General features: G+C 42.1%; 2 protein-coding genes across 8 annotated transcripts in view; one reads left to right on the forward strand and one right to left on the reverse strand.

The window, feature by feature from the left end:
• sycp2l (synaptonemal complex protein 2-like) overlaps window positions 1-3,157 on the reverse strand; it is a 26,280-nt gene extending 23,123 nt beyond the window's left edge. For 5 of the 6 annotated variants that reach the window (XM_025910135.1, XM_013267100.3, XM_019354917.2 and 2 more), the window contains exons 1-4: window positions 3,001-3,157; window positions 2,449-2,568; window positions 1,508-1,621; window positions 1,322-1,426 (exon numbers count right to left, since the gene is read on the reverse strand). In XM_025910135.1, coding sequence (XP_025765920.1) covers window positions 1,322-1,426; window positions 1,508-1,621; window positions 2,449-2,568; window positions 3,001-3,003 — 342 coding nt within the window. In that variant the 5' untranslated portion in view covers window positions 3,004-3,157. The remainder of the gene's footprint in view (window positions 1-1,321; window positions 1,427-1,507; window positions 1,622-2,448; window positions 2,569-3,000) is intronic. The other variant, XM_019354919.2, reaches the window with a different exon arrangement.
• Window positions 2,477-14,040, forward strand: gcm2 (glial cells missing transcription factor 2). 2 transcript variants are annotated; one of them, XM_003459427.4, is made up of 9 exons: window positions 2,477-2,589; window positions 3,807-3,950; window positions 7,286-7,349; window positions 9,963-10,151; window positions 10,241-10,353; window positions 11,338-11,463; window positions 11,551-11,807; window positions 11,921-12,161; window positions 12,388-14,040. In XM_003459427.4, exons 2-9 carry the CDS (start codon window positions 3,858-3,860, stop codon window positions 12,700-12,702), a joined length of 1,398 nt encoding a protein of 465 aa, XP_003459475.1. In that variant the 5' UTR covers window positions 2,477-2,589; window positions 3,807-3,857; the 3' UTR covers window positions 12,703-14,040. The 2 variants fall into 2 exon arrangements, with proteins under 2 accessions (XP_003459475.1, XP_025765922.1); XM_025910137.1 differs by lacking the exons at window positions 2,477-2,589; window positions 3,807-3,950 and adding an exon at window positions 7,052-7,144.
• The last annotated feature ends 3,341 nt before the right edge of the window (window positions 14,041-17,381 follow it).

Here is a 17,381-nt window from a genome sequence, read left to right on the forward strand (position 1 = left end):
GTTTAACAGGACTTTAGATTTGATCTCACATGCTGAACAGTACAAAACAGTAAATGAAGTGTGATGTATTCATTAGTGAAGATTTGGGGCACAGAGTGGAAAAAAGTGTGTCTGAGCATGCCCAGTGGTGCTTTCTATTTCTAAAGTAACAGTTACACATTAAAGCTATGACAGTTTAAACTGGAACCATGGAAACATGAAAGCATCCTGTTCCACAGCCTGATGAATGAATGTGATTGGTTGAACAGGTGTTCTTGGTGTGCGTTGTGCATGTCCAGACACTTGGCACATGAACACACGTACAGTCAGTCTGAGCTGCTGGAACTTTACAGCTGGGCTTCATTCAGCGGTATCGAACAGTGCTTTAAATTTACATGGATCCATTTGAAGGTTTTACAGCTGTAACGTATAACCTTTGAAATATTCAGCAGTACTGAGCGCACTCTGACATGAAATCCATCACTGCATTTTACCACCCAATCACCAGATGAACCAATTTCTGTAACCCCAAAAGGTTGATTCTGTTCATCTGGACATTTTCAGTGGGACAAACATTTCATCATCATCAGGTGACTTCTTCAGTGTCAGCTGACTGCAGGTTCCCCCAACCTTAGACACAATCTGAAACTGAAACTAGCAGCGCTGCATGAACAATGGGCTGTGAGGTCAGTTTCTTCTTTCACCATCTTACAATGCTGTAATCACAGCCATTCCCCAACTCTCTGTGAATTGTACTCATGGTCACTGATCAATGGTTGTTGATCAATGGTCATGATAACTGCATATTAATGATCAAGAAACTCCCACAAAAACAACCCTGCTACATCCAGACAGAACCAGCCTTTTGGGATTTCCTTACCTGGATGATTGAGCATGCATCGAGACCTTTCTGCAACATTCTGCTCCTTTTTACAACACCGTTGCATTTTATTCATGTTATTTATAGATTTTTAATCACCAGTGGATAGAAATAACTTTCTGTGCAAGAAAATGAGCTCCAAGTCATACAAGCTGTTCCTTTCAGATTGATAAGATGCTGCCAACACCACCTTTAATGTCAGCACGCAGGGTGTGAACTCAGCGAGTTGATAACCAGCCTAACAGTTTATGGTGACTGCTGATGTCAGGGTAAGTGGATCCAGATAAAAAAAACCCTGTGTATGTTAAACTCACTTTGTAGAATAAGTCCCAGGTGAGATGTTTAGCATCTATTAGCATGGCGATTCAGCAGGTAAAACAATATTGACCTTATCGACACAGCTAGCTAACACATTGATGTGGTTCCACAGTTATAGCCCTCTGGGTAGAGAAATGTTCTTACCAGGAAGAAGTCAAAGAACTCCTCAGTGAGATTCAGCAGGGGGGTGGAGATTCTCTGGAAGTCAGAAGTCAGCCGTTCACAGACCGCTTCAAACCACATCAATGCCTAAAAGGCAAACAACAACATGTAGGTATTGTGACGCGTGACATATGACCCGATTTATTCTGACGAATTTAGACAGATTACTTTAGCAGTCAGTCCATGACCGATGAGGGTCTGCAGGTCTTCTTTGTTCTCTGCCAGAATCCCCAAAGACTTCAATACAAGCATAGTTCTGCTGAAACCAGAATCACGCAGCTCCTAACAAACAAGCAAGCAAACAAACAGGTGTGTGGTAAGACTCAGTCATGCTCACATCAGTCTGATGCTTTATTGATTCTGCAGTGGAAACGGACGTTACACAAGCAGCAGCATAAAGAACACAAATCTACCACAAACCAACTAAAAAGTACCACAGAGGCACGCTGAGGCTTTTTAACGTCAGGTAGGCCAGACGTTTCATGTACAGAGTGTGACTCAAACACCTCCACATGAAATACTTTGTTTGACATGAAACTTTGATCATGAACATGTTATCCTCCAGAGGAACTCATGGGGTCTTTATGGCTGCTTTATGGCCATTTCATTTAGCACACAGACTGAAGAGCATACTCAGTCTGACCTTGTTCTGGCCAATGATTTTCAGCCAATCACAGAAAACATCCTGTGGTCATGCGACTTGTTAAATAACATAATTTACCTTTCTGTTCACCGTTTAAACATCTTCATCGTTTTTAATAAACTGTAACAGGAGGATAAGATGATGCCTGAACTCTACAGCAGCTTCATGTTCACTTTGATCTAGCCTGTCACCAGGTGAGAGGCAGGTGCACCTGAACGGGCCAAGCTGACCACCACATTGCCAAACAGGAAGTTTAATCTTGTTGCACCTTCCTGACCTCAGGACAGGTACTGCATCAGGTGGTTTCTAATGGCACAGGTCAGCACACCAACACTGTGTGGGCAGACACCGTCCCCTGGTGGTGAAGGTTTTTGTTAAATGCATAAACTTTAGTGAACATTTGTGGTGAACATGGAGAACTCCTGTCTGAAAGTCATGCATAGAAAACAAACAGCTGCCCCGTTACCTTGGTAACCAGCTGGTCCAGCCGGGTGAGGGTGCTGCTGCTCAGTCCTTCATAGTAGAGCAGAGAAGCCAGGTGGGACGCGTCTCCACGGAACATGCAGTCCTCCACCTGAACCTCGAACTGAGCGACAGGGAGACCCAGGTGTGTAAAACCATCAGACACAAAGTGTGCTCCCTACACCAGACTCCACTGACATTTACTCTGATTTAAAAATCAGGTGTTTGTTTGCTCCCAGTTTAAATGAAAAGGATCACTTCCGGTGACGGACAGCAGAGGGCAGTACAGGCAGGACTGTTTGGCACAGGGGTGGACAAAATAACAGAAACACCCGCACAAGCTGCCGTTAAACACGTTTTTAAAGTTAAAAACGATTTTGTATCGATATAGAAGCGTTATTGATTCCTAGTGTGTGTGGTGTCATCACCCTGATCTATGACGCACTGCAGTTTTCAGAGTTTCATACATCGAGCAGGGAAACAACAAACCAAAGTTTATAAATATACTTCCAATCGATCCGTGACTTATTGATCAGTGATCAAACTGTGAGTTTACCATGGCGTCTCCTCTTCCTCCCTCAGCTTCCGAAGTGTCGGCAGCGCGCACAGCTGGAGGTCATTAACTCATCACAGAGAAAGTAGTTCCGACACGCGGAGGAATATCAGCTGTTTTTTCCTGAACTTTGATATTCTCACCCAAAAAAATGTAAATAAAATTCAGAAAAATCTTAAAAATCAACTTTAATAAAAAAAAAAACTGTGTCTTAAAGAGAAACACCAAAAGTCTCTCTTTCTCTCTCTCTCTCTCTCTCTCTCACACATACACACGCGCGCGCGCGCGCGCGGAGGCGGACGCACAGGTGAGCAGGTCGTCAGGTGTGTCCTCTAATAGATGACTAATGAATTTGTTTGTTTTGGGAGAAACACTGACGTGTTTACACAACACACACACACGAACAGATTTTTCAAAATCAGCGTATTTATTTAAAAGAAAAAGAATTAATGAGAATAAGAAACAGCTGTTGTTATTATTTTGGCTGTTGTTCAGAGCATTGATTGATTATCGGTGATCGTCACGAGGCTGCAAACTCGTTTTTGTCTCGCTTGTATTTTTAGTTTTTCTTCCTCTCTCTCACCTGTATACAAACCCTCCCTCCCCTTCCCCCTCCCTCCTCCCTCCGCAGGCTCGTGACTGTCTCACCTGTCCTCTCACTTTTACCTGAGTCCTCTGCAGAGCTGCACGCGCTGTCCGGAGTCGCGCGGATCATTTTGAATGTTTTATTTCACCTGCGGACTTCCGGGTTGAAAAGAGGTTTGAAAGCTTTTAATTTGGCTCAGATTCTAATTCTTTGATTTCGAAAGAACCGCTGGAGAGCCGAAGAGGACAGGGTCAGGCCCGCCAGCGGCAGGAGGATGTCCCGTGCCGAGGAGCGCGAGGAGGCGGACTGCGTGTGTTCCGTCGGGATGAAGTTAACGTGGGACATCAATGACCCCAAGCTGCCCCAGGTACCACGTGATCCCAGTCATCCTTTATTGATTTTAAATGTAATCGATAAAAAAAGATTGAGAGGAAATAAGAAGGAAACTTTAATTAGACAGAAAATGAACGGAGTCTGGAGGAGCAGGGAGTCAGGGCCGGAGACGTTTGTACATCAGTGATCACAGTTTGATCTGTCTGCTCCGAGCACAAATGAGACAAGAAGAAACAAACTGAAAAAAAAAAAACCACGAAAATCAAAAGTTAGAAGTCAATCAACAGTCAGATTTTTTAATTTGCATAGAAATGATCAGAGTTTGTTTTAGAATTACAGGCCACATCTGGAGAATTATCGGCCAGATCTGGAGCTCAAATTAAATGAAAAAAAGTGTTTGAATTTAGTTTGATTTTTTTCTTTCGAGAAAATAAAACGGAAAAAAAGAAATAAAATAAAAATGTGAAAGAACAGCAGGTCTGAGAGTGTGAGCGAGCACAAAGTGACAAACCCAAATATCCACGTTTAAAAACAAGCTTTTAAAAACTATACAAATACCTGAAAAACAACTTGTTCGTGCAGAATATTTACACACACATATATGTGTCACAATAAAAAGGAATTCGTTCATTATTAAGAGCGTACACACTGTTTATTATATTATAACATTAATTGAATTTATAAGCCTACAGAAATCAAAGTGAGCAACTAAACAAATGTTTCTTATTTTATTCATTATGATTTTGTGAGATGGTCTAAAGAAAACGGTCCAGTGTGTGATTTACATGGATGGAAGCTTCGACACATCCCAGCGCGAAATCACCTTCATTCCTGATGCACTTAATTATCAATAATTAACTAATAATCTGTAATGAATATAAAATGCAGTAACTGACATTACAAACACTCAGTCATGTATGAGGACTTAGAGGAGGGCAGAGGTCGAAGTTTAAAAGGTTACAAAATAAAAACATAATATTGAAATCAGCTGTTCTGCATTGACAAAATGTTTGTTTGTAGTTTCTGGATTTTTCTCCCTTGTATGGAACATATGAACATGTTTGATCAATAACCAAACCATCGCTTTGTTTTTATTTACATTCACAGGTCGAGTCTTTGAAAGTTTGATTGGATTATTGATCAGTTATCGATAATCGGTCACTTTCACATCATTAAACACGTTCTCCAGTATCTTATATCTTATTCAATAAAACTTTATTTAAACAAACTGTTCAGAGGATTTAATAAAAATAAACACATTTGTAGTGTGTGTGTGAGAGCGGACTGAAAAACCCCACATTTAAGAACAAGCAGAACAGATTATATTTCAGTTTATTTTAATGTAATGAATGTGAAAATTTTCCGTTGAATAAAATCAGTTTTTCTCCCGCAGGTGATTTTATAGACACGTTTTTATTTTTATTTTTTTCATGATATGCGCAGATCCACACAGACGAGCCTTCACAAACACATTTTCATTCATTTTGTAATAATCATCAATAGTTATTATTAATAATAAATAATATTTGTATTATTACTTCAGTTCAGTGGTTTGAATGAGGAGAATGTGTCACGCGTGACAGTTTCCCACATTCCTACAGACTGGTGCATAGTCAGAGGTTTTGTGGAGGTTATTTGAAGGTTACGTGAAGCCGCCGTGTGACCCGCGCTGACTCGGCTCTCCGCTCTTTGACTCTCTGTTTTTCTGGTTTTCTGGAGGTTGTTTGAAGGTTACGTGAAGGTTCGTGTGACCCGTGCTGACTCGGCTCTCCACTCTGTTGTTGCTCAAACAGAAAAAACTGGTTTGTATATTTTTGTTTCCAGCGAAACCAAAACATCGCACACAGCTCCCACACTGATCGATATCTGTGATCGATCCGGGACCCTGCTTTGTCATTACACAGCTTTTACATTCAGAGCTGATTTTTCAGACTAAATTTAAATGATGGAGCTGATGCAGGATAAAAAAGTGTGGTTCAGGGCCCCGGCCTGGACTAGACTTTATCTGGCTTCATAGTCTGACTCCCAGCCGGCTGTCCACGCTCCATCTCATGATCCTGGACGTGGGTCAGAATGGCTCCTGAATGGTTTCGGGTCACGCGGAAACGGGGTTTGGTTGTTTGTTAATTTGCTGCCTGACCAGAAATTCAAAACTTGCTCCAGAAATATTTACGCCCAAATAATTATAAGTAATAAGATTACATTTCACGAATCGGGTCAAATGAAATGTTTTTGTTTGTACGAATCAGAATCTAGAAGGGTTTATTGCCAAACGTTGGGCAGATTTGCAACATTAGGAAATTGCTGCGGTGCTTTGTGTGAGACATAAATAGACATAAATAATCGTTAATTATTTCAATAAATAAACCGTTGATTTTACACTCATCATCTGCATTTAACTCAAAGTGATTAAAAGAATCGCTTTTTGGAGAGCTGTGTGAAAATCAGCCGTTTTTAATCTGGGCTCCTCCGCTTAAAGCGCCGTGGGCTGGTTCATGTACCGGGCTCTCGTCTCTGGTCTCCTGGGTTTGGTATAATCCTCTCATGTCTCTGACTGGACGTCCTAAGACTGGACTCTGGAGATATAAACCGGCCGCTGTTTCAAACTAAACACTAGTGCAGCTCCGTTGAACGGGTCGTGGTGTGAAATCGCTGCTCCCTGAAGCCGAGGGAAAACTTTGTTGAAGAAACCCTCCCAGTGAGGACAATAATAAGCAGCAGGTTTGTGCTGGTCAGACTGGAGCTGGCTTCTGTCCCGTGATGTGAGGTCTCCTCTGTAAGCCGCGTGTTTCAGCATCGAGGGCACGTGTTCCCACCACGGCGACGAGCCGAGACGTGTCTCCAGTGTAACGTGGAAATAAAACTACTTTAAAATGTGCGGTTCCTTCTTTGACTGAGTGAAATGATGTAACTGAATGTTTTTATGCATTTAAGGTCGTTTTCAGTGTTTTTGCGTTTCCTGACTGTCGACACAAAGTGACTCTGAATGATTGAGTATGGCGTTTTTCTTTTTTAAAGATAAACTTTTCATGCTTTACTGATAACGCTCACATATCTATTTATATTTGTCGGAATCAGACAAAGATTTACCAACAACAGTAAGCACGTATGTTTTCTCAGGGCCACCGTACATTTCACACAACTTCCAGGTCTGTTTCAGTGTGAGGGCGTCGATCTCTGCGTCACACCGTCATTAGCTGATCGATCGGTGTAGTAATCTATTCCTATGTAACGGCGACCTTTGACTCATTATTTCATCTTTATTTTCATTATTATATCGATATAGTCAGCAATAAATACATAACGCGCATTGAATCAGAGCTTCAAACTCTTACCCGTGTGTGTGTGTTTGTGTTTGTCTGTCTGCAGGACACGAAGCAGTTTGACCCGTTCCAGGAGTGGACAGACGGTTACGTTCGGTACATTTATAGCGGTGAGAAACTTTTTCGAGTTGCTCAGGTTTTTTAAAATTTATTTTTATAATTCTGTCCAAACATAAAAGACGTGATGTGAAGATTTATGAGCCTATAGATTGATTCCCACTCAGCTTTAATGATTTTTAAACTTTATTTGATCTTTTCAGTCATTTGCTTTTAGAGAGCATGATTACATATCAAAATATGTATGTTCGTATGTGTTATTAATTTGAATTTTTTTTTAAATGTCATAAACATAAAAAAACATAAAAAGAGATGGTAAAGCGCCAGATGCTGCAGTGTTTGGGTAATTACTCAAAACATAATAATAGGAGTTTGTTCAGTCAGCTGAGTGAAGTGCATGTGTGACCAGTGAAAGAAAGCCACGACTCACCGTGGCAATGAGTAAATAAAAAGCATTTAAGTTCAGTTTAGTTAATTTTTATTAATATAGTGCCAAATCCATGAGTTTTATATTGTAGAGCAGAGACTCTACATCAGGAGTGTTCAACTCCAGGCCTCGAGGGCAGGTATCCTGCAGGTTTTAGATGTGCCCTTGATCCAACACAGCTGATTTAAATGGTTAAATGACCTCCTCCACATGTCTTGAAGTTCTCCAGAGGCCTGGTAATGAACTAATAATTTGATTCAGGTGTGTTGGCCCAGGGTGAGCTCTAAAACCTGCAGGACACCGGCCCCTGAGGCCTGGAGTTGGACACCCCTGCCCTACAGTAATGCAGAGAAAACCCCAAAATTCAGATGACCGTCAGTGAGCATGCACTTTGGCGACAGCGGGAAGGAAAAACTCCCTTTTAACAGCATGTTAAAAATATGAGGATTTAACAGGGAGCCAATGAAGGCTCTCTCATATTCGAGTCCCTGTCAGGACTCTTGCTGCAGCATTTTGGATTAACTGAAGGCTTTTCAGGGAGTTTTTAGGACTTCCTGATAATAAAGAATTACAGTAGTCCAGCCTGGAAGTAATACATGCAGTAACTAGTTTTTCAGCATCACTCTGTGACAGGATCTTTCTAATTTTAGAGATGTTGCACAAATGGAAGAAAGTAGTCCTACATATTTGTTTAATATGTGCGTTGAAGGACATGTCCTGGTCAAAAATGACTCCAAGGTTCCTCACAGTGTTACTGGAGGCCAAGGTAATGCCATCCAGAGTAAGAATCTGCTTAGATACCATATTTCTAAGATTTTCAGGGCCGAGTACAATAACCTCAGTTTGATCTGAATTAAGAAGCAGAAAGTTAGAGGCCATCCAGGTCTTTATGTCTTTAAGACATTCCTGCAGTTTAACTAATTGGTGTGTGTTACCTGGCTTCATGGATAGATAGAGTTTGGTGTCATCTGCATTGCAGTGAAAATGAATACAATGGTCGTATCCAAATTCATGGGCTGCATCTTCCTGAGGACCCATTTGTAGGCCGATTACGTCACAGCGACACGACGAAGGCTGTCCCAATTCGTAGACTCCTCCAAATGCAGCCGACAAATGCATCCTCCTTTTCCCTGAATTTGAAGGATTGGTCGGGTGTATCCTTCGTGGCCCACCATATCCCAGAATTCATAACGCAGCCCAGCCAATTCCAGTTTTCAACAATGGCGGCCGCTACTTAGTTTTAATATTACTCTTATTACTCTTCTGGGTCACAAAATAAACTTTTAACATATTTTCAGGCGAGGATGTAGCTGTGTAAACTTCAAATATCTGCTCGGTTTATCAAGACATCACATATTTGCAGAAGTGCTCCGACGTTTTCGGAGACGTAAATGACCTGTATTTACATAGCGCTTTTCTAGTCCCTAAGGACCCCAAAGCGCTTTACATATCCAGTCATTCACACACTGGTGATGGCAAGCTACGTTGTAGCCACAGCCACCCAGATCTCTGCAGCTCGTCCAGAGTCACCATGGGCCTCTTGGCTGCATTTCTGATCAGCGCTCTCCTTGTTCGGCCTGTGAGTTTAGGGGGACGGCCTTTTCTTGGTAGGTTTACAGTTGTGCCATACTCCTTCCATTTCTGAATGATGGCTTGAACAGTGCTCCATGGGATGTTCAAGGCTTGGGAAATCTTTTTGTAGCCTAAGCCTGCTTTAAATTTCTCAGTAACTTTATCCCTGACCTGTCTGGTGTGTTCTTTGGACTTCATGGTGTTGTTGCTCCCAATATTCTCTTAGACAACCTCTGAGGCCGTCACAGAGCAGCTGTATTTGTACTGACATTAGATTACACACATGTGCACTCTATTTAGTCATTAGCACTCACCAGGCAATGTCTATGTGCAACTGACTGCACTCAGACCAAAGGGGGCTGAATAATTACGCACACCCCACTTTGCAGTTATTTATTTGTAAAAAATGTTTGGAATCATGTATGATTTTCATTCCATTTCTCAAGTGTACACCACTTTGTATTGGTCTTTCACGTGGAATTCCAAAATTGATTCATGTTTGTGGCTGTAATGTGACAAAATGTGGAAAAGTTCAAGGGGGCCGAATTTTTTTGCAAGCCACTGTACATTTTAAAATATAAACCATAAGAACCATGAAATGATTAAATAGTGAAATATAATTGCTCAGTGGTCTAAAAGTCACTGTTTGGTGGATTTTGTTTTGCAGCTGAAGATAAGAATGCTCAGAGACATCTGTCTGGCTGGGCAATGAGAAACACCAACAACCACAACTGTCAGATCTTGAAGAAATCGTGTTTAGGTGTGGTGGTTTGTTCTCGAGGCTGCACGCTGCCTGACGGATCCAGACTTCAGCTTCGACCTGCCATCTGTGATAAAGCCCGGCAGAAACAGCAGAGTAAGAAGAACCTGGACCAAAGCCTTCTCAGGACTTCCTCACCTGTGTTCACATTCACCTGACCAGTTTATTTTTCTTGTGTGTTTCAGAGAAGCTTTGTCCGAACTGTAATGCTGCTCTGGAGCTGCTCCCATGCCGTGGTCACAGTGGTTACCCTGTCACCAACTTCTGGAGAGTTGATGGAAAGGCTATCTTCTTCCAGGTTGATTATCAGCACAACTGGTTTTCTAGCTGTGACAATGTGTCAGTGAAAAAAATTAGTATTTAAAATATTTAAACATAAATAAATATTTTAATGATACCTAATAAGAAATATTTGCTCATTTTGTGTTTGGTTTAAAAGTAACTGCAACATATTTGAATAAAGCAGTTATCAAAGGGCTTCATTGGCTCTTCTTCAACCCTCTGAACACCGCAGCCTTTTCGTGTCTACAAGTAAATGGTAAATGGTAAATGGCCTGTATTTGTATAGCGCTTTTACTAGCCCCGCCTAAGGACCCCAAAGCACTTTACATACCCAGTCATCCACCCATTCACACACACATTCACACACTGGTGGAGGCAAGCTACAGTTGTAGCCACAGCTGCCCCAGGGCAGATTCTCTTTCCAGATTCTTTTTCCAGATTCTCTTTCCAGATTCTTTTTCCAGATTCTCTTTCCAGATTCTTTTTCCAGATTCTCCAAAATCTTTTCTCAAATGATGAAACACTGATGATAGAATCACAACGTTGATTGTGTTTATCTGCATTTTGCATTTTCAGTGAGAGAAATGTTTAATGTTTTCTCGGATTTCCTTACCTGGATGACTGAGAATGATAAAAAACAATCTTTGGATTAGGGCTAGGACCACGCTAACGCTAACAATGTTCTGTTTAAACTGTTGAATTATCTATAGTTGCTGGTCCATCAGGTGTTTATTGCGCAACTTTTGTTTTCTTTTGTTGCAACTTTATTGAAATGTATTGCTGCATCTTTAAAAAAAAGATTTAATTTTTGATGTGTTGTTTTTGTTCTGTTTATGATGAAACAATGATTTTCATCACATTTCATTCAGTACAGTTTTAAACAGGTTTAAACCACAGCTGTCAAAATTAGGGTAAAAATCAAATTCCGTGTTTTTATTTATGTATCTATTTATTTAAATGACATTTTTGTGAATTTGTTGTTACTGTTATTGTCCGCCAGGCAAAAGGCGTTCATGATCATCCCAGACCAGAGTCCAAATCAGAGACTGAAGCCAGAAGGAGTTCAGTAAAGAGACGAGTCAACTCACCTCCATTCACACCAAAGAGACGACTCATTGAAACACAGGTTGCTACCAATAAACCACAAACAATAACAGCTGTTTGTTCACATCTCTGCCGTTTACTTATGGTTTCCCTGTAATTTTCCCTTTAGGCTCTTGGCCCTGCGCTCCTCTCCTGCGTTGAACCAACGGATAGGATTTCCTTCATTGAACCGAACTTCCCTCAGCACTACCCAGCATTTCAAAGCCCAGAACCCTACTACAACCCCCACAATGCACTGGGAGAGAGCGCACCAACACTTCAGAAACCAGCCAATCCCAGGCTTTATATGAGCAGGCCCGGATATGACTTCCAAGGATACCTGACCTCACCTTCATATCCTGTGACCTCTGACCTTTGCGACCCTAGGTTAGCCTCAGATATTCCTCAAAACAGTTTCCGGTAGTGTAAAAATAATAAAATGCACCATAAATGACATGTAAAGTTTCACAGGTTTAAACCAGATTCTGGTTTCTGTGCAGAGTGGCCCCGGTCCTGGGTTCCTCATCCTCCTCGTCTTCATCGTCAGCTCCTCTCTCCTCATCCTCCACCTCCTTTGACCCCCAGACAAAGACCTCTTCTGGATGGAAAGAACTGCTGAAGAACTCTGCCCCCTACAGTGACAACCACCATTACTACAGCACCGAGTACCCTTGCCGTTATGCCAGCAACACCCCAGGTTCGCCAGCAGCACTGCAGACCATCATTACAACGACAACCAAGGTGAGTAGCCCTCTAAACCTGAGGTTTGTCTCAACTTGTAGAACCTGCAGGAGACATGCGTGAGAGTCAGGTATGAGATAGGTGTTTTGTAGTTGGACCGGCACATGGTTGACCTTGTGTATTTCACTGTAAACTGAAAACAATTGGCTGACATAGAAGCCTGAATGTCTGTTTCACCTGTAAATAATGTGGTTGTCACATTGTCACCTCCTGTGCACCTCCTCAGGTCTCCTATCAACCATGTCCGAAGCCTCCTGCTGCTCTCCCTCCTTACCAGTCATGTCCCAAACCCTCTGTCGGCCTGCCCTCTTACCAGGCCTGCGCTCCCTCCAAACCTGCTGGCCTTCCTGGCTGCTCCTCCTTACTAGACGATCCCTCCTCATCCTCGTACTCCACCGAGGTGAAGGTGACAGAGGAGTCGGGCGGAGTCATCAAGTCTCTATCCTTCCAGCCTGAGCCTCTGCAGACCAAAACCGAACGGGCTGACGGCTACGACTACCGCTACTCGTACCCCAATACGTACCGCTACGATGACTACTGAGGGAGGAATACATCCATCACTGTTACCACTGCCGCTACTACTGCAAGTACTGCTTCTGCCAACAGAGATGGCAACAACCCACTGACTAGGGGCAAACTTCCCATGGCTGCTAGTATCACTGGACTATTCAGGTGCCAAGAGGATCAGTCTGAATCCAGGTTTTGGTCCCTGAGAGACTTTCTGGAAAAATTCACTTATCAAACGAAGATCTTTTTCACGTCAGACGTCAGAGAATCACCTCTGGAGACGTTCAGGGGAAGGACTCTGAATACAGCACTCAGACAAATGGGAATATTTGCAACCAGCATCCTGTTACTGGGCTGGTGTTCCTGGAGCTCACCCTCTAGGTGCTTCTCACAAAAGAAAAACAACATAAATCATTAAAATACTGTGTATATTATTTATTACCTTTAACTTTCTGATATTTCCTGAAACAGGCTGACATGTTGATTACTTGGTAATCTCCAAAATCTAGTCAAGGCAAAACAAACTGTACAGCATATTTAAGCAGAACGTTTTATGTTTTCACCACAAAACACACATTTGTATTTCGATGGATAGTCTTCATATCAACTTTGGCCAAATTTTCTAATAACAGAGTGCGAGTCCAAAGCTCACTCCGTTTATTGCTGATTTTTTACACTCTATATCTTTAATTATATATCATTAAATATCATATGACATCATATTGATGTCACAGAGATAGTCATAGATTGTATAACCTATGTAGATCCCATCCCATCTATGTAAGATATAAAGTCACAGAATTAAACTGAGGAGTTGGCAGTGAGCACAGGAAGTCATCATCACGTCAGAATGAGAACATTTGGCTCCATCAGCAGACTGAGATTCATTACTGAATAATCACCTCACACGTCGCGCTGTTTGTTGGACTGGATTTCCTTTATTTCAAAGCTCATTTAATCATGTTTTATATTTTTAAGGACATTGTATTTGTTTCACTGGAACAAATTTCTGTGAGCATCTGAAAACAGAGGGCTGCATCAAAGGGGCAACGTCAGAGATCAAAACGGAACTATAAGTGTCTCTGTGTGCCGAGGAAGACCGTGAGATGTGGCTGAAAACAGAGCTGGATCCAAATATATATAAATAAAGTAGAACTAAAAAGTCTGAAAAGACTTTCATTTGAAGTTTTCCACGTGAGAGACTTTTAAACACTCTGCAATCAGAAATCATAATGACCTGGATGCCTCTGGAGTATTTATTCAATCTGTTAAAGCCACTGCCTTTTCCTGAACCTGGAAGAACAAACAACATTTGACTGAGGAGATCTGAACCTGTTGAAGTGACACATTAAAGCAGCTGATCTTCACACTCTGTTGTTTCTTGATTCATTCTGAAGTCAAATCCACACTCGTGTCTTTAACAGTATGAAACAAACTAGCGGAATGGCCCTTTAAAATGTGACAGGGGATAAATGAGCAGGCTCTCAATCAGCAACACACAATATCGACTATAAGTACACATCATCAGACCCTTTAATAGATTTCCCTTGTGAATCAATAAAGTATCTATCGATATAAAAAAATAGATCATATTTCTCATCACAGTGTCAACATTTGATATATTCATTGCTGGTTCTTTGATGGTGTGGCTGCAGCTCAGGTGGTAGAGCGGGTCCATCACTGTGTGTGATGTTAGACGCACCAGTCCCTCATTTCACTTTATCTGAAGACAGTTGTTCATGATTTCTGTTCACTCGTGTCCAAGGTTTGCCACTCACACAGTGACTGTAGTTTGAGTCCTACGGGGAAATGATGCTGCTTTGTTTTTTACCCTTTCTAAAGTCCTAGTTAGGTTTGGACAAACGTGGTTTAGTTTAAAATATGACCTCAAAAACAGATAAAAATGGTTCCTATGGCTTTAGTGTGAGACTGTGCTAACTGTAAAATAAAACATTGTGAATTTAAAAAAGCAATGAGCTGATTCAGAGCAGAGTGAATCAGCTGTGGTGTTGCAGGGACTTTACCTGGCAGTAGAAACCTTCAGAGGGACTGTTGTGCTGAATTAAAACTGTATAAATAAAACTGTGTTTTCAAATGGATGCTGAGAAAGTGTAAAGTAGTGATTTGACAGCAGACCAAATGTGAGTAACCTTCATGAACAACAGACAAAATAACCCTGGACAACCAGTAGGCGAGAAACTGAAGCCATTGGCATCGGGAGCGAAGGATACTGTTGACTGACTGTCAGTGTTGGGAAGGTTACTTTTAAAATGTATTCCATTACAGAATACTGAATACATGCCCCAAAATGTATTCTGTAACGTATTCCGTTACGTCACTCAATGAGAGTAACGTATTCTGAATACTTTGGATTACTTAATATATTATCATGCTGTTTACAACTACGTGAATGTACTATTGCTGTGATTTATTACTGTTACTGAAGGTCCGCGGCTCCGAACCGTAGTAAAGGGACCTCGGGCTAATACAGTGGGTTCCGTGTCGGGCTGATAGCCGAAAAATAGCTTTACTTTGTTGTCTGGGTCAACTTTGCTTGCCAGAGACAGAGAGAGGCGTTGAAAGGCTGCTCCAACGGAACTTATTTTTTCCGGAGGAAAACACGAACACAGTGTACAGTTGAGTCTTAATAGCTTACTTACAGCTGGGCTCGTCAGGCACTCTTCTTGGCTGCAGTGGTTATTATTATATTTACATGCTTCCAGCTCCCGTTTTTGCTCCGTGACAGCTCGGACTTTTCCTTTCTCTCCCTCCCTCGCTCACAGACACATAACGTGTATGGTAGTCCATTCTCGCTGCAGCACGGACTACACTGCCCATGAGGCTACATTCTTTAGGGCCATGCCTGTAGCATTCTGCCTTTTAGCTTAGCACAACAACAACAACAACAACAAAGCGCTCTCTCACCCAGGAAACACGCAGAGAGAGAGCGCGTCACCCTGTAACCATGCCTGCTGGCTCGTCCTCAGTACAGTTCATGCTAATTTAGGTATGCAGATGTTTTCAGGAATATCAATATTGAATGTTAGCGGGACTTTCTTTCTCTGAGTTTGCTGGTCTCAGAGCTTATTTAGAGAAAAGTTTAACAGGATGACAAATTAACATCTAAAACTGCCACAGACGTTTCCGAGTCACAGGTAAGCCTGGTGCACAGGTGAAGGCGGCCTTTAGTGAGTCCAGCTTCATTCAGCAACATGGATATGAAGTCATCACAAGACCACTGTCAGAAGGACCCCTTGTGGGCTCCGTGTCTCATACTGAGCACCCTGCAGCACAGGATCAAAGCGCCGCTGTTTGGACGTCTGCTGGTTTCGGTCTGAGTAATAAATGTTGTTTTGACAAGAGCACGTCGGGACAGGACTCACTGAGCTGTCCTCACGGTGAACCTTTAAGTCCTTGCAGATGATCTTCGTCCTCCTCGTCTTCCTCTCTTTCACTACGATCCATTACAATCGCTCATTCCTCAGCTCACTCATTACCTGCCTTCAGTATACGCTAACATCCATCAGTGGATGATTATGTTCAGAGGTTAGCAGTTGGCGGAGCCACCCTGTCTGATCCCGGCACACACACTCACATTATAATCCTGCAGATTACTCCATAACAAACTGGAAACTGAGAAATCAAAACTCTGTGTCTGTCCAACAACCTTCTAAAAGAAAACACACTCACATTATAATGCTGTAGACAGAGGTTAGAGTTAAAACTATTCTCCAGTAGGATGACGACGATGATGATTTTCACATCAAAGAGATTTGAACGTTAAAATGTAAAGATATAAGATATAAATATAAGAGGATTTTCTGGACCTTAAGTACCAGGTGAGCAAACAATGTTTCCACAAGCGGGATCTTCTTCAAGCAGACACTAGGCCATGATCGTAGTCATCCTCACCTGTGATATATTTATCTGAAGGTGCCGAGTCTGACAATACTGATCCAAATGCTCATGTTACACTTGGTTGGACACACACACACACTCTGGGTGATACTTCTTCCTCTCACAGACTACCTTTGATTGGTCCAGCCGAGCAAGGCCTCCTCTCTGCCCCTAACCCTGAATAAACCCAATATTTGCACCCGCCAGCAGCCATATTTGCTCTGTCACTGTCATCAGTTGGACCGAGATGCTGAAAAGCTGCTGCCTGAACATCTTCGCAGACTTTATGGCTCAATAATCAGATGATGATTGATGGAGACAGGCAGGAAACAGGAAATGTTGCAGCCTGAGGTCTTTCCTCCTGTGTGGTGCCAAAAAGAGCAGACCAAAAGAGAGGTTTGGCACTTTTAGGTAGTTCAATGGTGTTCAGATCAATACTCGTTATTGATAAGTTACAGTAACCTGTGCTGAACGTATCTCTGCTGAGGAACACTGCATAGTTGAACTCCTGCACAAGACCTTTCTGTCTACTGACTGGCCAACTCGTCACCCGGTGCCTCACCTGTCTCTCACCTGTAAACCACGTGAGGCTGAGTTCAGATAATCCCAAGCTGTGTAATTCTATCCTTTCCCCAACAATCACCTCATCCTGTCTCCTTATCTCCTTATCTTCTTCTTCTTCTTTTTCCTCTCTGCTGATTTCCATCGCCGCTCTTTCACACGCAAATCATTTCATCCCTCCTCTTCTCCTTCTTCTTCTACTTCTTCTCTGCTAAATAAATCATCGTCTGCTGACATGAGATACCTTTCCAAACA

Source organism: Oreochromis niloticus, linkage group LG9 (assembly GCF_001858045.2).
Source record: "Oreochromis niloticus isolate F11D_XX linkage group LG9, O_niloticus_UMD_NMBU, whole genome shotgun sequence".
NCBI classification, from domain to species: domain Eukaryota; kingdom Metazoa; phylum Chordata; class Actinopteri; order Cichliformes; family Cichlidae; genus Oreochromis; species Oreochromis niloticus.

Excerpts from the sequence above, each read along its gene's own strand:
- gcm2 (XM_003459427.4), top strand. The coding sequence starts at position 3,858 with ATGTCCCGTGCCGAGGAGCGCGAGGAGGCGGACTGCGTGTGTTCCGTC. Across the intron at positions 11,464-11,550 it reads GACGACTCATTGAAACACAG|GCTCTTGGCCCTGCGCTCCT; the intron begins GTTGCTACCAAT and ends TTTTCCCTTTAG. Across the intron at positions 12,162-12,387 it reads TCATTACAACGACAACCAAG|GTCTCCTATCAACCATGTCC; the intron begins GTGAGTAGCCCT and ends GCACCTCCTCAG.